This window comes from Urocampus carinirostris, chromosome 7 (genome assembly GCF_059441175.1).
Source record: "Urocampus carinirostris isolate Australia breed hairy pipefish chromosome 7, RoL_Ucar_1.0, whole genome shotgun sequence".
Classification (NCBI taxonomy): domain Eukaryota; kingdom Metazoa; phylum Chordata; class Actinopteri; order Syngnathiformes; family Syngnathidae; genus Urocampus; species Urocampus carinirostris.
In genome coordinates this window covers 13,003,392-13,030,585 of record NC_142355.1, presented here as the reverse complement: position 1 = coordinate 13,030,585, position 27,194 = coordinate 13,003,392, and the positions used below count along the sequence as shown (strand labels likewise).

The 27,194-nt window shown below is 39.5% G+C and overlaps 1 protein-coding gene and 1 long non-coding RNA gene across 2 annotated transcripts in view; one reads left to right on the top strand and one right to left on the bottom strand.

Annotated features, from left to right (window-relative positions):
• The first annotated feature begins 179 nt into the window (after positions 1–179).
• The window catches only part of LOC148362374 (DEP domain-containing protein 7-like), a 28,750-nt gene continuing 1,735 nt past the window's right edge, over positions 180–27,194 (top strand). The window contains exons 1-11 of the mRNA XM_088339780.1: positions 180–339; positions 3,446–3,631; positions 6,706–6,847; positions 6,932–7,027; positions 7,139–7,323; positions 24,020–24,203; positions 24,302–24,442; positions 24,537–24,682; positions 24,755–24,897; positions 25,197–25,322; positions 26,818–26,893. Of these exons, the coding sequence (XP_088195906.1) occupies positions 279–339; positions 3,446–3,631; positions 6,706–6,847; positions 6,932–7,027; positions 7,139–7,323; positions 24,020–24,203; positions 24,302–24,442; positions 24,537–24,682; positions 24,755–24,897; positions 25,197–25,322; positions 26,818–26,893 (1,486 nt within the window). The 5' untranslated portion in view covers positions 180–278. The remainder of the gene's footprint in view (positions 340–3,445; positions 3,632–6,705; positions 6,848–6,931; positions 7,028–7,138; positions 7,324–24,019; positions 24,204–24,301; positions 24,443–24,536; positions 24,683–24,754; positions 24,898–25,196; positions 25,323–26,817; positions 26,894–27,194) is intronic.
• LOC148362375 (uncharacterized) lies at positions 18,338–27,021 on the bottom strand. Its single transcript, XR_015850857.1, has 3 exons — positions 26,746–27,021; positions 19,320–19,446; positions 18,338–18,649 (listed from the first exon to the last, which is right to left on the bottom strand). It is a non-coding gene; the product is annotated as an uncharacterized LOC148362375 (long non-coding RNA).

Sequence of the window (27,194 nt, the reverse complement as noted above, 5' to 3'; positions counted from 1 at the left end):
TCGCAAGCTATTTTATTTGTACACTATTAATACAATAAAAACGTTTTGGGCGTAATATCAAGTAGGTTTATGGAGCAATGTGATTAAAAGACGATCATTTAAAAACTGCAAAAGGTGAGTTCCCTCTCTGGACCTTTAGTGACATCTAGCGGTTAAATGTGATAAATCAGTTTGGGTTTATTTTTTTTAGTCTTGTAGGGCGTTGATTGCTTCTTTCAGCCACCTGTGGTCAAAAACTCGTGTTAATCTGGATCTTGCTTCTAGTTTGGGAAAAAAACATGGCCTCAATTAAAGAAAGGGCTGCAAATCTCACTGATGAACTACGTAGTCGTACTCCAGGTATGTTATTTTTTAAACTTGCTTTTTGTGTTACTAGAGTGCAGTGAGCTATACTGCATTATTAACGGAGAGATTGACTTAACTGGATAATGTTCTCCAAACCCCAGTGTTTCTCAAAACTTTTGCGAGCCAAGGCATACCTTACTTGTTTTTTTATTTTACGTAATATAATGTATTATATTTACACACACATACGCTTATATACACCAAGTGTTATCACCTGGGCTCAGGTAGTCCTATCGATTATTCATTTTGGTGTATGAGTTTGCTGTAATTCTGGATTTTACTATACTGATTATATATATAATTTTTTTTAAAATTTCAAATATTCTATTTATATTTTCTCTTCTACAGTTGTACAGACAACTTGGGGACTTACACTGCAGTCAGTTAACATAGGTGCCTCCATAGAAAAACAACAAATGCTGCCTCATCTTAACAACACATTCACGCCATTCAGGAAATAAAATTACTAATTGGGTAAAATTAGCCAAGGGGAAATTGATGTATAATGATAGAACACACCCATCCGATGATTTTCTGCATGGCTTCTCCTCAGTAGGGCTGTGGGGGTGCTGGAGCCCATCCCAGCCGTCTTTGGGTAGTGGGCAGGGGACACCCTGAACTGGTTGCCAGCCAGTTGCAGGGCACTCGGAGACAGACAACTCACTAGCTCATTCAAAACCTCAAGACAATTTGGACCGGCCAATTAACCTGACATGCATGTTTTGGGAATGTGGGAGGAAACGAGTGCCCGGAGGAAACCCACGTAAACACGATGAGAACATGCAAACTCCACACAGGAAGGCTGGTAGCTGGATTTGATCCCATGACCTCAGAACTGTGCCGTGGACGCACTTACAACTCATCCACCGTGCGCACCATGATAGAACACATAAACTCAATAAATGATAACAAGAGTATTTGATTTAATATTTTTAACCTTTTTCTTCCTCTAAGTTTTGCCATATTTGTCTTATTTTCTAGAAAAATTTGAAAAATAATTCTTAAGCTGATCAAAAGTTATCTACTAGTAAAAATGTACTGTACTGTTTTTGTTTTTGTTTTGTTTTGAAGTAAAATAAGAAATTAATTCAAATCAGCAGAACTATACTCAAGATTTTTACCTGTTTGGATCATTTTTATTTTTTGCATCGTAATGTTTAAGATGGGGTGCATTGTTTTTTAACTGTCCTTAAAAAGTAGCATATTTGGTATGTGTTATCAATGCCCGACTGAGTTCAACGTGCTCATATGACTTGTTTTTCCACTGCAGCAATCTTCGGTAGGAGGAATTAGGGGTGTAGTGCTGTAGAGTGGCCTTATGCTCGTTTCCACAGGTTTTTGTTGCTTCTATTTGTTAGTGTAGCATGAAAATGGTGAAAATAAAAACAAGCCAGGTTGAAATGCAATACAAACACCAAAGCAAACCCCAAGTAAGATGAGAAGTCAATTCAAGTTCGTCTAAGAAATGCACATACTTGCGCACGCATCATGAACGAGCTGACATGGGCTGCAATAATGAACAAGCCAGGAGATCGCGGTTGGAAGTAATATACCTGTAGTTCCACATTCCGGAAAGCTCCTTTAGACGGTGTCATTCAATGAAATAAGTTAAATTTATTTCCCAGGGTAGCGCAGCAGATGACCGGTGAACAGAGCCACCTCACGGTTCAGAAGTCCCACGTTTAAATCCAGCAACAGTATATTAATGTAGCTGAATGCAGTTTGCGTGTTCTCCTGTGCCTGTGTGAGGCACATTGATTTCCTCCCACATTCCAAAATCATGCATGGCTGATTGATTGATGGCCCAAATTGTTCCTAGGTGTTGATGTGTGAGTGTGCTCGGTTGTATGTCTACAAGCGGGCAATCAATCCAGAGCAGGGGTTTCCAACCTTTTTTTAAGCTGAGCGCTATTTCTTGTTACTAATTAGCCCAAAGAGTATCCAGTTTGATATGCACTTCTAAAACAGTAACCTTGTAACAACATAGTAGTAACATTAAAGTTTTAACCTGGTTAATTATTGGAAGTAGTGTTGGATACTCGGTCAACTACTAAAACAATAATTTTGCTAGACAATCACAATTACCCAGGACAAATTAGCTATTTTTAGAACAGGGCCACAGGCACTGCAGCTGTTATTGGGGAATACACGATGAAGACTCATGGTCAAGAGTCTCCCCCGCCCACTGCCCAATCTCATTTTAATTTCAGCTTTAAATTATCGATTTTTCAGTTCATCGATATGGATACTGATTGATCAGTCCAGAAAGAAATTGGTAGAGACACATAAATAATGTACGTGTTTGATATTAACAAATTACATTTATTTACATGAAAAAGGAAAATTGAATCACACAAAATAATAGGACATTGTCAAGACTAATATATATATTTACTACTGCGCCATAAGAAAACGCCAATAAGGCTTGTGTCGTGTATAATGTGCGACCTATATTTCAAAACGAAAGCGCCACGGCAACTAAACTGTGGAGAATAGTGCCAGATTGAAATAAGATGTCGTCTCAGTGTTTTTGTCATTCGCTGTTACCCTGTAATGGACCAAATTGCATTTGCTTGTTACCGTTCTTCAAGGACTAAATACAGCAGGAACAAGGGAAGAAATTCCTTGGAAAAAATGAATTGTTGATCCATAAACCTTGTTAAAACAATAAACTTATTTAGAGGTATAGCTCGCCAGAAATGAAGTATTACTTGCTCTTGCTCCAAAAACGGTTAAACACAAAATACCATAAAACTTCCTGTTTTGCTCCTGTTATGAATGTCGGCAAATACATGGACTAACTTCTCCTTAGAAGAGCTTCATAAATGTTTCTGGATGTGGAAAAGGGCAGCTTGCTGTTTTCATGGTGCTACCTTGAAAAAAAAAAAAAAAGAAAAGAATAAGAGGCACCGTATTTAAAGCCGCAGTGTTAAAAAAGTAAAAAAAACTACCGGCTGTAGTCATGGTAACGGTACGTTTTCTGCAAAGATAATATTTGGGCAATTTCTTGTTGCCCCCAAAACGAGCTGTCAGCTCACAGTCTGTTGCCTTAACACGCTGGTTGAAAATGACTTAACTCTTGTCCGTTTATTTTTTATAGTTCGAGGACTGGTTGTGAAGGCTGCCCAATCTCCTTCATTAGGAAGCAACCTGATTTCGCACCTCAGGTCTTCTTTGAAAGTAAGACGTCGTCGAGTTTACCTCGTGTCCCACAATGATTGCTTCCTGGGCTCTGAAGCTGTGGATTCTGTAATGGAATACATTGGGAGTGATGACACTTTCATGGGTGAGAAATGTGACCAGTAGATTCAGTTGCTGGATTATTTGCTCATTTTTGTTTCATTTACTACAGGTTTTCAACAATTTCTCTAATCAATGTACATTTGGTTATAGATAAGTAAATCAAATAATAAGTCACTATTTCAATATGTATTTCAATGAACGCATAACAATAGGGAAAAAAAACCTTAAAGGTGGGGTGCGTTATTTAAAGTGTCCTTAAAAAGTTCAAAGTTACTTATTTTCTTTAATAATTGAGTTAACAATACTCAACTAAGTTAAGAGTCCTCATGCTTTATTTACCCCTGTGATTATCTGCTTTTATCTTACTTTGAACAGAGCTGTTCGGGCCAAACACATCGGGTAGGAAGAAAAGGGGGAGTGAGGCTAGCGATGGAAAGTGACGTCAGTGTAGAATGTAAATTGTGAAAAGAACAACAAAAGGCCTGCTTTAAATAGAGTCCAAACTCTAACCCAAACCCCAAAAAAGATTACAAAATAAAAAGTTTAAGCCTGTTTAAGAAATGCACAAGGTACTCGCGCATGCATCATGAATATGCTGACTGAGGCAGCAATGATGACTCAAGCCAGGAGATGGCGGCTGAGGGTAACAAAGTTTCAAATTCGGTACAGCTCCTTTAACTACACTATACATAAGTTAGGTGAATTTATATATATATATATATATATATATATATACAGTAATCCCTCAGTTATCGCGGTTAATGGGAACCAAAACCACCCGCGAAAAGTGCAAATCCGCAAAGTAGCGACGCCCCTTCAAAAATGCTTAAAAAAAAAAATATATTTTTTTTTTTAATTGTAATGATTTTTTCTTTAGACCTGCGAAGCTCTGAACCCGCGAACGTGGAACCACGAAGTAGCGACACCCCTTCAAAAATGCTTAAAAAAAAAAAAAAAATTACAATTTTTTATATATATATATATATATATATATATATTTTTTTTTTTTTATTATTTTATTTTATTATTATTTTTTGAACCTGCGAACGTGGAACCGCGAAGTAGCGAGGTCCCTCTGTGTGTGTGTGTATATAATATATATATATATATATATATATATATAATAAAAATGCTCAATCAAAATTGGTTCAATTTATTTCTTATTCCAGTTTGAGGCCAACCCAAATGATTTGGTTTGTTTTTAGTTATTTTTGTACAAAAGCTCAAATAAGTCCCTGCCACCATAATAAGAATAAGCGGCTGAACAGTAAATAAGTGACCTTTGTTTTAGAGGTCCTTTTTCACCAAACATACTAATATTCGGGTTTGAAATCAAAATAACACATATTTTGACCAAACCGTTTTTAAAATGTAGACCAATAAATGTGATCAATTTTGTCTACAAAACCTCATAATACAATGATTAATGATTCAATTTAATATAGGAGTCTCTTTTTATTACATTTTTACACTTACCCATATTTGAGAAGCGCTGCACCAAAGTATTAAAATGCTCCTTCAGTAGTGCACATTATTATAATATAAAAAGGCCACACTAGTAAGATTGTTTTACTATTTTTAAGTAACTGTGCCTTTAGCTCAATTACCTCTTGATGACTACCAAAACAGTGCACTGTGCACTAGTTAATGTCTGTGTAGGACCAGTTAGACTGAAGTGTAGCTGTTTTGCATCCCTAGCAAGGCCTTCTTTTTCTCTAAAGTAGTACCTGTTCGCTGTTAAGTAGTATGAAGCACCATTGCTAATTTGGTGGCTGGTTCAGACTTCCATGCCAACGTTTAAGCAAGCCAATGTTCATGTAATAGAAACGTGCTGTACTTGTTCAGTGTTGTCGTTTGCCCGCGTCCCTACGTTCTAGACGCATCATTTTTGCTGGGGACGCATAGTCTAAAATCAACGTGCGTCCCCGGGACGCAACCTTTTTGACACAAAATTGTCATTATTACACGATTACTTTTTTTTTTTTTTTTTTTACAAAGATTTACCGCATTCCAAACTTTTCGTCAGGCAGATCCGCCATTGTTGTTTTGTCTCGCGGTTCGAGTTTTCGTCTGCACGCCGATCTCTGCAAACGAGATCTTGTTGCTTTGAGATTACTTCATTGTTGTGGTGCTTGTTGTCGAGGGAAGGTGAAAATCAACACAAAATTGGTAATTTCTTTAGTGTCAGTAATAAGTAGAAACATAATGCAGAAAGTGATAACAACGGCAATAATTCCGTCTTGAAAAAACTGCGGAGAAATTCTTCGGAAGATCGCTTGTGTTGAAGTGAATGATTTGACGAAAGAAAACAAACAAAAGAATACTCCTAGCAAGAAAAGGACTTTTCTGCCAAAATGGACTAAATTATATTCCTGGTTATGCTATGAGGAGGATGATAATGGATTGGACCTTGAGAAGGCAATACAACTGTGGTGGGACAGCAAACCACAAAGAATATATGAACTGCAAAATCAGAAGTGATAACTTGCTTTGTATTACCAATTAACTGTGATGATTAAAACTACATGAATATATAGATTAATATTTCAGCAATATTGTATAATGTACAATATTGTGAACTGAAAAATTTGAAGTAATAACTACTTTGTATTACCAATTAACTGTGATGATTAAAACTGAATGAAAATATAGATTAATATAATTATTTCAGGAATATTATTTTGTATAATGTACAATATTGTTGTGAACTGAAAAATCTTGAAGTGTTAAGTGGTTTGTATTACCAATAAACTGTGTTGATTAAAACTGAATGAATATATGGATTTATACTATATATTTGTCGCCGATTTACAATTTCAACCCCAATAACACTAAATTTTGGGGACCCATAGATCTCTGTTGGGACCCATAGATTTTTGAGCATGCGAGTCCCCGGGACCCATCACTTTTCAGAGGTAAAATGAACACTGCTTGTTAAGGCTGGTCAATTCAAACTTGGGTATGACAGCTAGTTTTGTTCAAGATCAAAATGGGATTGGTTGAAAATTAGTTGGGTGCAATAGTTGTGCAAGTATTTTGCACTGGTATGCACACCAACTTAATCTTAAAACCACCTGCAAACCTATACATTGACTGACTTCTTCTTAAAAATTCAAGGTATCACCCCATGCCGGGACAAAGGAGTGAATGTATGTCAAACTCTGTTGGACTGCAATGTGTTTGAAGTAGTAGGAAGCAAAATGTTTGGAAAAGACAAGAAACAGTCGGAGTTTCAGGACAGCAAGAGTGCTCTTTACAGGTAAGTCTGAGTACAATCAGTACGCCAGATATGTGACATTCTTCAAGCATCATGTGTGTAGACGTTAGCATTTTTATCCCCCAGGTTTGTTAATGGGCATGCTCCATTAGAAGAAGACTTTGAGAACGATGTGCTCATCAGCAAAATTCAGAAACTCTTCTCATGTTCTCCTTCAGAAAGGTATGAGGTCAACCTCCTCCGTGCACAGAGTATGAATTTCATGTTGTAGGACTGTCGATTCAAATAATTTAATTTGTGTAATTGTTTTTATGTTTTGGTGTTTCCCCCTAGGGAGGGTGAGAATATGCTACATCTTGGGCAGAAAGGTATTCATACGCCCCTCAAATTCTCCCAGGCATCCTCTAAAGTTCCCCACATGGGAAGTACTATTGCAAGTTTGCCAGTGGAGACCAGTGTGGAGAATTTGAATCTGAGTCCAAACCGATTACAGACCTATTCAGTTTTACCACAGTCAGGTAATAAAATGCTAAGGTTTTTTTCAGTGGTTTTAATTGTTAAAATACACTTTTAAGGATTGTTTATATTGGGTATTCATCAATACCAGCCTTGTAGCAAATAGATTTATAGGTGTTATTTTAAAATCTTTGGTAAGAATAATTGTATCAGTCTCGGGTATTGATCTTGTCAAGTTATTTTTTCTGATAGAATTGGCTCAAAAAGGGATATTCTGGAATCCTTTTAATTTTGCTTGTAATTTCGTCTCCATCGATAATTTCTGCTCTGATTACATTCATTATTACAATCTGAATTGCATTAAAACCATTCAAACGCCATTGTCCTCAAAGCATATCTTTGATTTGCATGGCAGACCACAAAAATATTTTTTTTGACTGTGAATAGGTAGGTCCAGGATTTATTTTTTTATTCATTTAATTTTCAAGAACTCACGTTCAACTAATTGATATTGTTTATTGCAGTAGAAAGTTCTTGCAGTGTTGATAAAGCAAATTGTATTCTTAGGGGCAGCTTCCTTCCTGTTTTAACTGCTGTTAGTTACTATGACATTGTGTTGGTAATAATAATAATAATAATAATACATTGTACTTCGAAGCGCCTTTTGGGGTAAATGGTCTGCATGCTGGTTTAAGATCAGGTAATTGTGTAATTTTGTAACTGTAATCCTGTGCAGTCCTTTGAGACATTTTTGTGATTAAGGGCTATATAAATAAATTTGACTTGACTTGATTTATATAGCGCGTTTTAAGTCAATGAAGACTTCCTAAAGCGCTTCACACTTACCCATTCACACACACTCACACACCAATAGTGGCCGTGCAGCCATGCAAGGCGCCAACCTGCTTATTGGGGGCATTAGGGATTCAGTGTCTTGCCCAAGGACACTTCGACATATAACCCGGGGGAGCCGGGTATCGAACCTGCGATCTCTTAATCCCAAGACGAGCGCTCTACCTCCTGAACTAATGCCGCCCTATAACCAATAACCAATGTCGCTGTACATAATAATAATAATAATAATAATTTCCTTGTATTGTCATTCTGTGTAACAATGTACACAGAACGAAATGTCGATTACACCTGACCCGTTGTAGCGAGCCGATGCAGCCGCAGCCAACAGAGGGCGCCGCCGACCACTTTTTAAGTCTTAGGAATGACTCGGCCGGGGCGCGAACCACCGACCTCCCAGTCTCAAAGCGGGCGCCTTACCACCGACCTCCCAGTCTCAAAGCGGGCGCCTTACCATCTAGGCTACTGAGCTGGTATATAGGAACGGTTATGCACTGACCAGACATTAGACGTCTACCAATGTAACAGTTCTTGAAACAACTCTTCGTTTGATTATTTTATTATAGTGACACAGAAGCGTTTACTGCCTGTTGACAAATACAGTAAAAGGCACTAAGTACAATATTGTTATGCAAAATGACTGACATATATCTAATGTTATGTACTTTTTGAAGAATGATTTCATGTTTTTAGTTAGAAAAATTTCAAACTTGTAGCTGAATCTACTTGAGTAATCCTTGCAGGTGGAGTCCAAGTGATAAGGTATAGAATAGGGCTACAACTAACTATTATTCTAATAATCAATTAAGCTCAAGATTTTTTTCGATAAATCGACGAATTGGATTTAAAAAGCACATTTTTAATTTCCTCTTCAAATATTGACATTTCGTGGACGAAAAATGCAACAAGAACAAAAAAAAATTCTACAATATTAAACACAAAAAGAAAATCAGTGTTTGCCAAATAAACCAAATGCATACACATGTATGTTATGTAGGAGAAATTGTAGGTTCGATAATCTTTTAAGTCTTCTTTCGTGATTGAATTAAGTACATCGGGAACCAGCCATGAGGGGGAGCCTTTTATTTCGTCATCCCAAAAGAACTCACAGAACTCCAAAAATAACAATGCTTTTATAGCTTCAGCCCAAAAGGCGGCCCTAGTCCTCAGTAATCAACCCGGACATGTTGTTCGTACCCTTATTAGGACATGTTGTTGCCTCAGTTTGCTCAGAGAGTCCTTGCAGAAAGGCCTTGTAGGTCTCATGCCCATTTTGGTAAACTCGACTATCTTGTCAAGGATCTTCTCGAATGATGTCAACATTCCCTCAATACTGTAAGCAACGTAAGCAGGTTTTTCTACATTTCTAATGTATGCAACTGTATTCTACAAATGCGAGTCTATTTTCTACAACATATCCCCCCTTTGGGAGTTTATACTCCCATTTTGAATGGAAATTAAAATTGAAAAATCAATACAGGGTATTGGTAAAGTATCTTAAATCATAGCTACACAGAATTATCGGAAAAAATAAAAATGAAAATAAGATCCTGGCGGTCAGCCTGCTGTGATCATTCTAACTTTCATTGTTCATGATTCATTTACAAAAACCCCCAACACTCCAAACATCTGACCCATGCACTAACCCCCCCTTCATTTATCTTTATCCGTACATATGGATTATACATGTAGACCGTCGACGGTTGATCGGTACGTGATAAAGGTAAATGAATAATTGAACTGATAAGTGATAACAAATTTTGGTAACAGTCGTTGATACATTTCAAGATGAGTGCATGACTGGATAGTGATACAGTATACACATTGGCCTTTGGCCTGACCCCCGTGAACAATTTGAAGACCATGCATTGTCGCATTCGTCAACGGGTGTCGTGAAGTCAGATGTTGGAGTGAGTGTTCATCCCAGCAGGCATCACGCGCAGTTTCCATGCAGCCCAAAACCCGGAAGCGACGATGCATCCTGACCATCCTAGACAGCAGCATACTCCCCGGCAGTGTGACATACCAACAAGAGAATCACAATTAGAAAACAACATATTTGTAGCTTTTATTCCTAGCGCTTTTGTGTGTTGTGTGTCAACCGAAATTACTATTAGATATTTCATTTAGTCCAGATCATTGTATGTGTCCATTCCCTCAGATGCTCCATCATCTAGTGTAGGTTTTCCCGACTGTTAATGCCACCAGATAAAAATCATGACGTTCTCCTATTTTACTAAAGGCCTTGTTAGTGTAATAAATAAAACGTCGTTGGTTGTAATAAATTAATAAATGTAATTAATCCAGTCTGCGGTCTCATCCGGAGTTATCCAGATAAATATTGAATATTAACACTTGCTTTTTAGCTTTTTAAATTGACATATAACCATCCCAATTAATTTTACCTTATTCTCATTTTATTTCTTTACCAAACCAACTAAATCTACTATTTTAGCTTCGCCTACTTAATGTGAAATTGACGTGCATTGATCTTATAACCATGCCTTCAACTCACATTAATCTATCCCAATTCACTCAATTGGATTTTTTCCTCGTCTTTACTTCCTTTGGTTTTCCAATTTTGAACTGAAAACCGGAATAGGTTAACTTTTTCTTTTTGTTATTATTCTATCCTTCCTTGGTGTTATTCTGGCATTAACATAATCTAAAGCACCTAAAATAACCAAACATAATTTTTCTAGACCTTTCACCCCTAAATTCATCGTTTTCCAACTGAAAAAACATTTATTTTTTCTGGGAACTCCATAGGCTCTCGAACGTTACGTTGCACACCCTTAGCGTCAAAACGATTTCCCAAAAAACGAACGTTTTAGATTCCTAACGAGATGTGCTATCGTTTCCATCCAAAACAATACATTTTAAACCGTCTTCCTCTTTAAAAACGTTTTCCTCGCCTCAATGAGCACTGTATCGTTCCCTTTTTCCTTTTCCTTCGATATTTTTCTGTTAATCCTTTCAGTTACGTGGGCCGCTTAAACGCTGGACAACCATATAGACAAGAAAGATAAGAATACAGGAAAGAATACAAACACTTACAACATTGAACAAACATAAAACATAAGACAAGACAGATGGCCCACAAAATTTAATTTAATTAGTTTAATTAAGTCAGTGCACATTGAAGCCATGCGCCTACACAACTACCGAGTTTTGGTTATGGTTTTCCTTTTCTACACAATTTTCCTGAATTTTACGTACTGGCAGTGCACTCATTTTTGGCCGTCGGCGTTGTAACCTCACTCTTCAGGGTTGTCGCCGTGGGTGTAGGTTTCTCTGATCTTTGGTGTGTCATTACCACTCTCGTCTGTATCGTCACTTTAGGTGCTGGAGTGGTCCACCAGCCGTTAAGGTTTGGCCTATTATCCGTCACTTTAGTCCGTACTGTCGTTAGCATATTTGGTTTCTGGTAGTCAGTCGGCACTCCGACTGGTTGCACGTCTCTCTTTCGTCTGACTCATCCCATAATACTCGGAATTTCAGTAATTCAAATTTGTCTTCTATTGTGAATTGCACTATTTATACACGTCCTTCTATTCAATCAAGGAAGCAAGGCTTTGGGTGCTCTGAGGAGAGTGATGAACAACAAGAGAATGAGTATGGACGCCAAGAGTGGACTGAGAGTGGGATTGTGCCGACTGTGTTGTGTGGTGCAGAGACTCGGAGACGATTCAGTTTTATTAAGACGAAAGCAGTGTGCGTGTGTGTGTTTCGTCGTATCGATATTAATAACTAAATAGAGTGGAATGGAACTATGACGACTATAACATGAGACCAAACGAGACGGCACGCTCTACAGAGAATATATTGACTTATTTCATCATCACCTATAAACAGCTCAAACTTTGCTTCCATTCTGCTTTTTAGAAAGAACCTAAAAAAAAAATCTGTCATTAAAAGTGCAATTAACCACCAGTCCATCGTCCCAAAAACAATGGTTCTAGGTCACGGGTGGGCAAACTTTTGTCGTCACGGCCTGGGGACACATCCAGTTTTCCTCATTTACAATTATGATGTTATATTTCATTATATTAATTCATGTTTATTTATTTTGTGTATATGTATGAACCCTTACTGAACACCAGCATACCTTCAGGGCAATTGCAGTTGATTCAACAAGGCTCGTTTGCTTTCGGAACGGACTAATCCCGTTTCAATCAATTTCAAATTGATAATGTGTTTTGATTTACAACAATTTCATTATTCCATATTAACTGCTAGAACCAATTAAACGTATAAGTAGAGGTACAACTGTGTTATTGAAGTTGTGCACGTATGTAGTATCCCTGTCATGTCCAGCATGGTCGCCGTGGCGACCATCTAATTTGCGTGTGTCCTTCTTAAGGGCTTGCCCGTTCTGAGTAAAAGCCTGTTTTGTGAGAATTCCTAGTCTGAGTTCCTGTTTGCCTGTAAGCCTGTTTTTGTTTTGTTTTGTCCCTGGGTGTTGGACAATTTTGCTAAACAAAGTAACTGGTCGTTACGCGATTGAATTCTGGTCCGGTCTGCACTTAACTCAACCATTCCTGCAGTGTAATCTTATAATATTTACAAAATAAGATTCTGTAATATTTTCGAAGTAGGTTGTAGTACACCTGAGGCTTTATGTTTGAAGGATTTCTTTAGTAGTGCTAGTATTAATGCTGTTTTAGTTTTGTAGCAGTATTCCTGCAGAACTTCTGTAGTTGGTCTTTTTAGAATTATAGCAACACCATATACTATGTCCCTGTTTGTAAGCTCCATATTTCTTTTCCTAGTAATTCCATTTATATTATTGTAATACTTTGCCATCTCATTTCTTGTTCCATTTTGGTTAACTGCAAACGAATAGCTGGATTAAACCCTAGAGGTTTAATTCTGACCCAATTGTAGAAAAATGTGTTCGATTAACTTGTTTACCCCCGTGCTCAGCACATTTCTTTTTATAATACAATTTTTATGTATTGTGTGGTATGTTTTTTTGTTTTTTGTAAATACTGTATTAAACCTTATCTTTTCCGTTCCTTTACCTCACTTTGATGATGGAGTGTCATGCCAAATTTAATTGTCAGTTACAATATGTTAACCCGTTCAGTAACTATGTAGTATATCACTAGTGGCATTTCTGCATTACCGTATTAATGTCGTTGTACTTCTACGGTGTTTTTCTTTCAGCGAATTTAATTTCACTGTGTGACGTTTGAGTGTTCCATATCAATAGAGGTGTAGGACTTAAAATTCGACTCCCTCCCGCCGTCACTTATGAGTGCTGAGGCTCATTTTGTCTGTCGTTTTGTCTCAAAGTTAATTTTGTGAAAATGCCAAAAATTCCTAAAACTGAAGATACTTAGTATTTACTTTTAGCACATGCGCTGGGCAATGGAGTAAAATGCGCATGTCCTGTTTATAGTTCCTAACACCCACCCAATCAAATTGTTTGAGTTGCTTTGCTACAGATTCTGGATAAAACGTTAACGTTTGTTTTGGGTTAAAGTTTTTTCCTGTGAGTTTCTATTAAAAAATGTCTCGATAGTGAACCTAAATTGTTTAATCAGCTTCCTTATAAAGTATTTTTAGTAATTTACATCCAAAACAGGGACTGCTGGTGTGACAACGTGACTGTAAACTGGAGTTACTAGAGTTTCCATAACATGAGCATCACCTAGAGGCAGTGGATATGACACAATAATTAGAAGAAAATAGTGCTTCTTTGGGCACTGTGACTCTCCTCTTTTATCCTGTTAAGCACTTTTATTTCGGTTGCACTACACAATGCAGAGACATCTTGGGGTCAATTTATACACACTGTCCCTTTAAAAGGTTTTGAGTGCATGTTTCTCATGACACCATATTTTACAAATTATATTTTACACGTTTTCGTCTTATCTCCAATTTTTTTTTTATTTTTTTTTTTTTCGTAATAATTTAATTTTGGTACTTTCGAGTTTCCATACCTCAGGGCCAATGAGCCCTTCATGAGGTAAAATGTACTTGTACTTTCCAAATTCTCAACCGTTTTGGCATGTTGTACAGTAGTGTCACACTTAACCGGGCTGCTGTCTTTTCGATGCGTCAAGGTCTGCGACTGCAGCGCCGCTTGTCGGATCTCCGGCTGCACTCCCGGACCCGCGATTTCCATTCGCCGTTGCGATTTCTCGAGCTCTGCTCCTAGTAACAACCATATCAAACAACTTATTACCACACACCACTTTATCATACACATCTTGTTTTCCTAATTTAACATTACTGCCCTGTTGATCTTGGTTGATCCCATTGACGGTGGCAGCGTGAGCCTTGGTACAGTGGTTCAGATGGTACCAGGTTGAGCTGCCCTCGACCTGGACTGCTGTCGGCGTTGCCCTCACGACGGTGTACGGTCCCTTACGCCTCGGTTGGTTCCACTCTCGTCGAAACCTTGATGTAGACGAGATCCCCTGGGACCACCTTCTTCTCCAATGGTTGTTCGACCTTGGACCCTCGTCTCTTAACCAGCCGGTAGTTGACAGCCGTCAATTGTCTCATACAGTCTCTCAGTTCAGTTTGTAGTTGCTCAAGTGGCGGTCCCTTGTAGGGACCTCCTAGGTGCGGCGCTGGTCTGCCTGTTAGCATTTCATGCGGTGTTAAATGCGTGATCCAATGAGTTTGCATGCGATAACTCATCAGCGCTAACTGTAGCGCATCCCCTCAGTTGAGCCTAGTACTCACACAGATCTTGTTCATCTTTGATTTTAATATTCCATTTACTCTTTCCACGACCTTTTGAACTAATGCTTATTACGACCATCTGAGCTTATTTCAGACGGTATACCAAATCGCGGAATAACTTCTCTGATCAAAAACTTTATTACTGTTTCCGCACCTAGATCTTTTGATGGAACTGCTCCTGATATTGTTCTCTGCACAGATTTCATATACTGGTTGAGCACTCCGTCTACCGTGGCCTGTAAATAGGAGACCTGTAACCTTATTTCTCCAGCTATTTTACAAAGGGATTCCCCTGTTACCTATTCTCCTTAATAATCCTCCTGATGCTCCTGCATCTGGAGACACATCACCGTTTTCCTGGAAAGCAGATTCAAAATACAATTTTAGCAGTATTCCTGTGTTAAAAATAAAATAATTTACAATCCAAACGTATCAATATTCCTCAGATTTGTAAACACCACGTCAATCAACAAGATCCTAACGTGATTCAATGCAGACTCGTGTTGTTCGTTATCACCGCCTCGTCGACGGCCTTGGCTGTCTGGCTCAGTCCATTGTGACGTTCCACCGCAATCTGCAGCAGGAATGTGTCCATGAGCCTTATCACTGACCTTGGTCGTGCCCAGTTTTCCTCCTCTTTCTCCTCGAAACTGGCTGCAATCAGTTCAGATTGCCCCCTGCTCACTGTTTGAGGACAGCCTGGATGTGCTCCAGTGTCCCCACGACCCTGCTGTAGACAAGCGGCGCAGACAACGGATGAGTGAACGTCTTTGTTTGTTCTTTGCTTGTTTTTCTGTCCATCTTCAGCCCTTTTCAACAGTCCGTTTGACTTCAGAATCCTGTTAAATCGGTCATGTTTACAAACTCGGATGTTTAGTCTAGGTTAAATGACCATGAAGACATCACCTTAGCAATTAAATTCTTAAATTTTTCATGGTCTTCCCCAAGATCGAGTAATCTGCTCCTTATTGTCTTTTGAAAATGCTTGACAAATCGTTCTCTTAATTTACCCAAACTATACCTTTAACGGAACAAGATCTCACAAATCAGAGGCCATACGCAGACGAAGCGCTGGACGAATCATTCATCCCAATGTATTCCCCAGTAACGTAAGTATCTTACACTTATCTCACACACCAGTCGCGCAATATTTTTTCATCCCGGTTTCACTGCTTCCCAAAACCCCTCATGCCGTTAAACCACTCTCTACTACCACTGTGTCCTCGCCCGCGAGAATAAGCAGTCACTCCATCTTTCATCCAGACGTCCTTAACTCCCCTCCCAACGCCAAACAAAACGAAAAAAAAACAGACAAAAAGAAACAAAGGTTCTCCTCCGCACAACGTCGTCCCAGCCCTTAAACAGTTAAGAAATCATCCGCACACACTCACTCCGGCGGGCGGGGTCGAGCGAGCGGAGGAGAAACCGAACCGAACAGAACACACATCCACATACAGAGAGACACACGCACAATTATCGCCAGCTGGCACACACCCCCACACACAAAGTTCGATTACAACTGTCTCAAACACACTCCCATCCCTAACACGCATTCAGACGCGCGAAAGATACACACAAGACCGCAAAAGGCAAAGACGCACACCAAACAACTCACGCACACACCAATAGCCAACATTCCCGAGCGAGATAACGCTCAGAGCGAAAAAAAAAACGTCAGTACACACACAGCTCCTCCACAGCTGTCTATACGCGAAGTCATCCCAATAATACAACATCTAAACATCTGCTCATTAACCTCTGTCGGTATAACTCTTCACATAAAAAACACATCCCCGTAGGACCATTAATAGATCGTCTACTTTCCGTCACTGAAAATATCAGCAACTGATGACGTGTCATCATCGCCTTCTAGACTGATCTCCCCTAACATCGCCACGGAGCGGCAGATTATCACAAGAAAATTCCTGAGCGAGATATCGCTCAGAACGAAAAAAAAAACGTCAGTACACACACAGCTCCTCAGACGCTGTTTATACGCGAAGTCATCTCAATAATACAACATCTAAACATCTGCTCATTAACCCCTGCCGGTATAACTCTCCACATAAAAAAACACACCTCCGTAGGACCATTAATAGATCGTCTACTTTCCCGTCACTGAAAACATCAGCAACTGATGACCCGTTATCATCGCCTTCTAGACTGACCTCCCCTAACATCGCCACGGAGCGGCAGATTATCACAAGAAAATTCCTGAGCGAGATATCGCTCAGAACGAAAAAAAAAACGTCAGTACACACACAGCTCCTCAGACGCTGTTTATACGCAAGGTCATCTCAATAATACAACATCTGAACATCTGCTCATTAACCTCTGCCGGTATAATTCTTCACATAAAAAAACACACCACATCACAAGAAAATTCCCGAGCGAGATATCGCTCAGAACGGAAAAAAAAAAACGTCAGTACACACACAGCTCCTCAGACGCTGTTTATACGCGAAGTCATCTCAATAATACAACATCTAAACATCTGCTCATTAACCCCTGCCGGTATAACTCTCCACATAAAAAAACACACCTCCGTAGGACCATTAATAGATCGTCTACTTTCCCGTCACTGAAAACATCAGCAACTGATGACCCGTTATCATCGCCTTCTAGACTGACCTCCCCTAACATCACCACGGAGAACCGAACCGTCACCAAATGCACAAACACCGACACTTAGTTCACTGTTACTTCATCTAGACTCCCCGGAGCCCGACCAAAAACATCACAACAGTCCCTGAGCACAAGATTGTCTCCGGACATAAACCTCATATCAACTCATACAATCCGTCCAACTTGTTGCCGGACTACAGACGGATTACCCACGTGCACGCATTTTCATAATTTAGCCCTCACGTCACAGGCCCCAATGTACTTCACTTACCCCGACAAGCCAACCGAAATAAGGAAAGAAAAACCTTGTCCTTACCTCAACCGCTTCTCGGGGCAGCGTTCACGACGAGAAGTCAATTTGAGCCAAAAAAAAAAAAACACGTCTGGGCGCCATTTGTAGGAGAAATTGTAGGTTCGATAATCTTTTAAGTCTTCTTTCGTGATTGAATTAAGTACATCGGGAACCAGCCATGAGGGGGAGCCTTTTATTTCGTCATCCCAAAAGAACTCACAGAACTCCAAAAATAACAATGCTTTTATAGCTTCAGCCCAAAAGGCGGCCCTAGTCCTCAGTAATCAACCCGGACATGTTGTTCGTACCCTTATTAGGACATGTTGTTGCCTCAGTTTGCTCAGAGAGTCCTTGCAGAAAGGCCTTGTAGGTCTCATGCCCATTTTGGTAAACTCGACTATCTTGTCAAGGATCTTCTCGAATGATGTCAACATTCCCTCAATACTGTAAGCAACGTAAGCAGGTTTTTCTACATTTCTAATGTATGCAACTGTATTCTACAAATGCGAGTCTATTTTCTACAACATATATACACCTGCAAATATATACCTTTTTATAAAGTGTAAAAAAAAAAGTATCTTTATTGTTTAATGGACGTGATCTTATGGAACAAGAAATCATTGCAAATCTGAAAACCCAGTGACACGTATAGTCTTTTGAAAAAGTGCCAAAATTACTGTTTTGTTGTTTGAAAGGGACTTGGGTTTTTGAAAGAAGAAAAAAATTCAAATGTGAAAACCCAGTAATGATTTTCAAAATAAACAAGCAAAAATTAATCATTATCACATTTGCTCACTCACTCAGTCTTTCTTCCTTCTTTGAGAACTGTGAGCATGTCAATGAGGATTTCAGTGATGACTGCTGCCTGCTGTGGCGTGCATGATGTCTCTTTCTCATCATGAAGTTTGTCTTTGTTTGCTCTTTTGTAATGGGAAAAGAACATAGTATGAGTTACAAGGACACAATAATCACTCAGATTTGGCCAGAAAAGTAAAACTTGATGCTTAATCTTAAACTTATTAACACAATTGTTTGCAAGTTGAGCTTTTTTATAAAGCACAATTAAACACTGCTTAAGCCTACTCCCTTTTGGTACATGTTTGATAATATTGGATTTTTTTCCCGTGTTTTTAGTGCAAATAATTTGTTCTCTTTTGTTATTGGTCAGCACTTTTTTTTTTTTTTGCTGTACCCAAATAAACTTCGTTCTTTCATTTAACTCAAACAAAAGGTATCTCACTGACACACACAGTCACTATTAAACTATCAAACGCTAGCACATCAATCAAACGACCAGAGACTAACATTACGTTTCCTTATTCAATCACTCGGATTTTGCTAGAAAATTGAAATTTGATGCTTAATCTTACCGCCATTGTGTGAAAGTTGAGTGTTTTTATATAAAGCCCAATAAACACTGCTTAAGATGATTTAACTGAAATAAAAAGTATCTATCTCTCTCACACACACACAAGCAGTCATTAGTCCGCTAAAAAGAAAATGCTCAGATCAGCTAGCTACCAGAGATGGTTACTTTTCCACAGTTAAAAACGGAAATAACAAACGAATAAAAACAATATTGTGGCTTACCCTTTTTTTGAGCTCCCTTCGTCTTCGTCGCTGACTCCATCTTTTGGTTTTGATTGCTGCCTCACTTTTTTGGTGCTCCCATGCCATCTCTTTTGCAAATTTTTTGGTTTGAACAAATTTATTGACACTAAAAACAGAAAACAATCATGACAATCTCAACAACAATTAAGCACATTCACAATATTATATTCCAATATTACGTTTTTAACAGCAAACACAAAGTGAGGTTTGAACAAACCCTCTCGAAAATCTTATTAGCAATCAAGCATATTCACAATTTCATTATATAACATCTTTGTTAGTGTCAATAGATCCGTCCAGGCCAAAGTCGATTGTCCTCGGTCTGAACAAATCCACCGACACCAACAGCAGCAAAACAAACACGACAATCTCAACAACCACCAAGCACATCCACAATTCCCTATATCTGACAATATGACGTGACGATAAGACGTTTTAACATTTTTTTCCTGACATTTTCAACATCAACCAAACAATTTCAGAGTTATTTTCTTTTAACAGTAGTTAACCAGCGTGTAAAAGGCAATACTATTGTGCAAGGGCATAGCTCTGCCATCCCACCCTCCCAAGCAGCATTCTTCCAGTCCTCTGTGTGGGTCCTCTCCCTTCTTCGTGGCTCTTCTCCCTTCTGGGTTCCACAACCCAGGCCGTTGCCCGCCGCTCGCAGATTGTATGGTATCTGCAGCCATTTGGAGCACAGCCACGGGGGGGATCTGCCTGCACCTCCATACCAGCAGGTTTCTGGAGGTCCAGATGGCGTCCTTGATGGCGGCGAGAGTGAGCCAGTCCCTGGCAAAGTCGTTCCGAGGCCTCCTCGACCGACTCACCCCGTAAAGCACGTACTGTGCATCAGGGACCTCCCCTGCTGGCAAGTCCGGGAACTTTCTTAGTTGGTCGGCCATTGTCCACAAGACCTGGGCAGCGCTGCACTCACAAAAAAGGTGCCTCACCGACTCCTGGGCGCCACAGCCAGGTCGAGGGCACGTCGAAGTCGCTGACATTCCTCGGTGGTGCATTACGGCTCTGACTGGGAGAACTTCATGAGCCAACATCCATGACAAGTCTCGTAGTCTGTTTGGGAGGGCAGGATGATTCACGTTGCTCCAAACCGTTGTGGATTCGCCAAACGCAAGCCCCCGTACAGGGCTTACTGTAGCTCGCTCTTGCACAATAGCAATAAGGGCCCTGTGGTTTTGTAAAGTGTGACATTCTTGTGTTTCCAAATCAAACTTCTTCAAAAAATCCCGAATAAAGAGATGTGTTGGTGGCAAGTTAAATGAAACTGGAATCAAACGATTGTTTGGTACAAGCTTTAGCTTCCGCAAATATGAGCCCATCCAAAACCGGGTCATTGCTTGACTTTTCGGGTTGTTGGGTAGGCCCACAGCGTTTTGGAAGTGGAGAGAGACATATTTGCTTCCCAGGAAAAGCTGGAGGTCAGGCACTCCTTTCCCCCCTTTTTCCTTTTTCTTTTTCATTGTATCTCTTTTTATCCTTTCCCACTTTGAGCCCCAGACAAAGCGAAAGATGGCTCGGTCCAGTTGTAACAGCACGTTTCTTTTAGGCATAAAAATTAAACTGATTGACAAAAGCATTGGGAGGATGATCGCTTTGATGATTAGGACCTTCCCCTCTATTGTCATTTTTCTTAGTAACCAAAAAACAAGTTTTTGCTTAACTTTCCTTGTCACGTCATCCCAGTTGGTCTCGCCTCCTCCATCCGCATTGAATTTTATCCCTAGGATTTTCTGGTCTGTCTTTAACACCGTCAGCGGGAGTCCTGCCTTTTCTGTCTCTTTCCACATTCCATAAAACTTCACTTGTGATTTTTCTCTATTTAGCCTTGACCCAGACGCCCTCCCAAACAGGTCAGTCAAGTCAAGGGCTCTTCCAACAGATGCGCGGTCAGTACATAAAATATTAAAATCATCCATGTACAAAACACACTTGGTAATTTGTCCCCCACTTCCTGGGATATTGATGCCTTCGACAAATCTATCTTTTCTTAACATTTGTGCCAAAGGTTCAATGCAAAGAACATAGAGAAGGGGAGACATAGGGCAACCTTGACGTACACCGCAGTTGATCTCGATTGCATCCGATAAATTCCTGTTAATCATGAATTTGCTGTAGATGTCTCGGTATAGCAGTCCTACCCATTTGATGTATTTTTGGGGAAAACCACATTTTTGCAATACCCTGAAGAGGTATTGGTGCGAGACTCGATCAAAGGCTTTTTCAAAGTCTAGGTTTAGGACTGCTAGTCGCATGTTTCTGTCTCTCGCATAACAAATGGTGTCACGGATCAGCATGAGACTGTCGCTGATCTTCCTTCCCACAATGGCACAGGTTTGGTCTGGATCAACCAAGTCTCCCAAGACAACAGACATTCGTGTTGCTAGAAGCTTTCTGAAAAATTTACAGTCCACGTTTAAAAGCGTTATGGGTCGCCAGTTTTTTAAGTCAATTTTGTCTCCTTTTTTGTGCAATAGAGTAACTATCCCTATTCTGAAACTGTCTGGCATATGGTCTCGACTGGAAAATTCGTTAAAAACGGTTAACAGATCTGGTGCTAAAATATCCCAAAAAGTCCGGTAAAATTCGAGGTTGAGTCCGTCCTCCCCGAGTGATTTGCCTTTTTTCATAGTCTTTATGCAATCATTCAGTTGCTCTTGGGTAAAGTCCGATGTTAAAAAGGGGTCTTGACGCACTGATCTTGAAATATGATCTAATACATGCCCCATTTCATTCTCATATGTTTCTTTCTTTTCAAATATTTTTTTGTAGTAGTCTTCGACCAATCTGGTTATTTCACTACTTTCCTTTGTTATTTGCCCGTTTTCGTTTTGAAGTTTAAAAATCCCCTAATTTTTGCCCATAATTTTTTTTAAAAAGTAGCGTGTACATTTTTCTCCTTCTTCTATTTCTCTTTCTCTGCTTCTTATTATGATGCCTTTGCTCTTTATTTCCGCCAAAGCGTTTAGTTCTTGTTTGGTCTCTTTGATTTCATCATTAAAGTCCATCCCCTTTTCTGTTAGGATGAAATAGCGTTGGAGTCTTCTTTGTAGTCCCGACATGCGTTTCATCTCTTTAAGTTTCTTGTTTTTCCCTGCATTTTTAAAAAAGGTCTGTGTTCGTTTCTTTGTCATTTCCCACCATTGTGCTCGTGAATCATACGAGTCTTGAAGGGTCTGCCAGTCTTTGTACAGCTCCCTGTATTGTGCGGCTAGAGCCTCATCCTCCAGCAGGGAGCAGTTTAACTTCCACAAACCCTTCCCAACAGTCATACCTGAAGGAAATGAGAAAGAGCAGGACAGTAGCAAGTGATCCGAAAAAAAAACTGGAATTAATCTTGCATCACTCTGTGCTAAACCCCTCGTAAATATGTAGTCTATTCGAGAGGCTCTGGCATTGTCACTACTGAACCAGGTGAAGCCCTCCTCTCCTGGATGTATGGATTTGAAACAGTCCACCAGTTTAAATGTCCGGCACATGTCTTGTAATAAAGTTGATGTTTTATCTACTTTAAACTCCTCATCGTTCCTCTTTCTATCCTTCCTACTTAGGATGCAATTAAAATCTCCTCCCACGATTAGTGGTTGATGGCCTAGCATATGCGACTGGATGTCCTCTAAAAGTTCGTACCTGAGTTGTCTGTCGGCATGGCCGTATATGTTAATGAGGTTAAAATCATTCCCTATATAAGAAAGTCTTGCTAAGATTGCGCGTCCGTCTCTCATCACAGTACTCCCCTTTATGATGAGTTGAGGGTTGTTTATTAAAATGGCTACCCCATCGTTACGGTTTTCATTCGAGCCACTCCATAATGACGGATATGGCCAAATCTCTTCCCACTGTTTATAATTTTTTAGAAAGGGGATGCAGCATTCCTGTAGTAAAAACACATCTGTTCTGATAGTTTTTAAGAACGATAAAACACTGTGAGCCTTAACCTTTGATCTCTTGCAAGTGAAACACCTATTTTTTGAATTGTGGATTGCTCCCACCCTTTCGCGGAATTGGATGGAACCATTTTCTCCGTGACCATCATGAGTTGACGTAGCCTTAGATTGCACTCCACCTCGGTGTTATGCTCGCAGACTCAAGCTGTGTGAGACGTCACTGGCTCCATGATGTGCTGAGTGACTCAAATCGCGTGACACAATCGATGAACTGATCCGTTGCCTGCTATTTTAATCATTCATTTTATTGATTCGTTATTGCAGCGTTAGTGTACAGTGAGCTCACGAGCTGTTGACTCTGGGCCAAAGGAATGAAGGTCAGAAGAAATTAGCACTCAAGTCAAGCATCTTGTGCCAGTAGTAAAATTATTAGGCAGTACCTCATCTAGTGGGGTCTCTGCTGACAATGGTTCATAAAATGCAAAACGTTTGGCTCGTCAACAGTTCACCTATACTGATACAATTATTTCTTAATACCCACCCTTCTCACAGTTCACTACTGATTTTATAAACATAATATATTAGACCAATATATTTTCTTTTAAAACCATATGAAATTCATGGCATCATACAGTTCCTGTATTTTTAATCTTTACTTTCTGATGATAAACTGTCTGCAAGAGAGCAACCGATACCTCTTTCAGGTCACTGGTATTGATACCAAGTTCCCCAAAATGTTTTAAAACTACATCTTTAATCCTTATACTCCCATCACAGTGGTCGATGAGGTGTGGCAGGAGCAAACCCTCCTACGGTTATTAAACCTTGTGGATCTCCCCTTACTGGAGGGTGTGCTTCAAATCAGCCAGATCTATTCATGGTCGGCTCATTGTAAAACTGACTTGATCTACAACAGCGATCACCTTGACAGACAAATCCTAAAGGCCTTCAGGAATTCTAGGTATGTTTTTTGTCCTGGAGCCTTCTGAAGGTGGTAGGAAGTCTTGTATCTGAATGACTGCTGTAAAGTTGGTTTAATTTATCCATTACATCACACAGAGAAGATGAGTGGCTTTGTGCAGCCCTGGACTGTCTGGACTTCCTCCCTGACCAAGCGGTAGTGAAGCTGAGCAGAGAGTTGCCGCTCTTGTTCCCTCAAGATGAGCTGAGCACAGAGCGGACTAAAGTAGACAAACTAGGGGAGTTTTGGGGTGTTTGCAGCTTTCTCCCTTATTTATTAGCCTACATGTATTTACTACTATGGACAGTAATTATTTGACTGTCTGGCCCCAGGTAGTGCACTCCTTTCTGAAAGTGGCACCGCTCAGTGTAAGATGCTGCTGTATGGTACGCTGGTGAAACACTACAGCCACACGGAAAGATATCCACTACTTCCTGAGCAACTGACGGATGTATTTTCAGCTATCATAAATCTACTTGGTACAGACTAAAAGTATTGTCAATCTTCATTGAGCACGGCTTTATTTATGTTACGCTTTTGTCCATTTACAGAAAATGCCAAATTAGAAACTGCACTTGAAGCTCTACAGTTGTGTCTGAAGCTGCTACCACCAAGGTGCAGAAAGGAGCTCTATCACATCCTTAAGTTCATGACACTGGCTGCTGACGCACAACAAATAAAACTGGACAAAGAGGTGACAAACACACTGTAGTGTCTAGTAAAGAAAATTTTGCCTTATGGTTGTTAAATAACACCCCAACTCTCATTTAATTTCAGAGAGGCCTCTAAATTGTATATGGTGTCTTATGTTGGCTTAGATGCCAATTGTTCAATTTTTATTCACCTATGGTTAGCTCCAGTCTGTCCCCTTGTCCTTAAATAAATAGAAGGCAGTAGTTTACCAAGTGACATGAAAGTATGTGAATTTTGAGCTTTTCATTCTTTAGGTATCTGTATGCTTGAAACGTAAGATGTTACTCATGATATGTGTAGGTAGAGAACAGAGTTGCGGTGAAGAGGTCATTTTGCAGAGCCATCCTGAACAGCAAAACGTTGTCAAAAGAAAGCGGGGACCTGATGATTGTGTTCATGCTCAGCAACGCAACGGAAATTTTTAAGGTATGAATTTCCTTCAGTGAGTGTCTTTGATTCCTTTGCATGCATTTTTAATTTCTAGGGATATTTGGTCTACACATTTGTTCAAATTAGGGATGCACAATATATCGGGCCGACGGGTATCAGACTGATAACTGCAAAATACGAAAGTTATCGGACCAATAGCAAAATCTACACCTTAGACATTTGGATCCACCCTATAATAGTCAATCATCCAACACTACTACAGATTCCACCATTTTATGGTCCCTGTTATAATTTGATTTTCTTTGTAAGTGGTAGCACAAATTCATCATGTCTACTCTTTACCTTTGTGTAATGTGCACAAGTAGTAAAACATTAGGGTGGACAATTATTTTGATCCTATAAAAAAAAAAACCTACAAGATTGTTCCAACGTCTATTACTTAATTTTTTTTCTTTAAGCTGATTCCATTCTGTGAGTTTCCATCCATGATCTGCTCATTTCTTTCCTGTTATTTGGGTTCTATTGTGCTTTTTGTAGTATTTAGATAGCTTTTTGTAACTTGTAGGGGAGTTGGGTAACTGAATGTCTTAAAAAATTTTTACTAGAACATTTTGAACTATAATGTGGAAAAAGTGTTTTTCAAAATGCTTGACCAAATACAACAAAGGTGCCCATAAATATTTCTAAGCGTGTGTGTGTGTGTGTGTGTGTGTGTGTGTGTGTGCGTGTCTGCGCGCGTGCCTTCTGCTTTGCTGCTGTTATTTCAAGTTTTTATATTTTCTGCAACAAGATATTATTGATAAATGGCATGGTATGGTAGCTGTCAATAGCACTTGTTTTTTGATTGTAGTTCATTGTTAATGAAGAATGGTTGATTCTGGTTAATTCTTGTGGCAAAAAGTTGAAGTCATGGATGGCTACAGGCCTTTCCCACTTGTTATTCGCATTCATTTTTTAGTTGATTGATGAACAAGAATAGTGGAAGATAAATTGGTCAGTTATACCAGTGTTTTTCAACCAGTGTGCCGGGGCACACTAGTGTGCAGTAAAACCCTGTCTAGTGTGCCGCTGAATTTATCTTTCCACCCAAAAAACAAAAAATCAGGCCATTATTCAGTATTTTTGCAGTCTTCACACAAGGAACTGTAATAGTCGTGTGTGTGTGTGTGTGTGTGTGTGTGTTCTATCTGCTCTTGAGGTAGTACAGTGAATTATTTGACATAACTTCTTTTTCAAACATTTGATGGACGGTGTGCCTCTGACCTTTTTTATAAATAAAAGTGTATCTTGCTTCAAAAAGGGTTGAAAAACACTGAGTTATACAATTAAAATGTCTATCCATGTTGTATATTTGGACTGGTGTAAAATGACAGCTCTGTTGGATATTAAAAAAGTGCGAGTCATTGATCTTGGTGTGGCACACTGATTTACAAGGACATTTGAAAGTGGGACTCCTCACCAAAAAGGTTGCTGACCCCTGACCTAGAGGAAACAGATCCTTTATCTCCAGATTTTTTTTCTCTTGTCCCAGACTCCTGGAGCCCTGCACAAAAGAGTGAGCGACAAATTGGCTGGCCTTGTTCATGGAAAACAGCCTGATGTCACTGGTAAACTTCTCTTATGAAGAATTGAATCACAAAACAAAATCCAATAAATACCTTGAGAGTGAAAAATATACCCTATTTTACGGACTATAAGGCGCATCCAAAAACCCCAAATTTGCGTTATATAACTTTTATTGTTGATCACAATTGCAAAATATTGGGGGATTGATCCGTATAGCAAAGGTAAGAGCATTGTATCCTAACCAGCTAGGGACATCACTGGTTGCTCATAATTGCTCCACATTGAATGTAAAGAGAATCAAACCTGGATGCGGGGTGGAGAGTGCCAGGTCCTATCCACTGG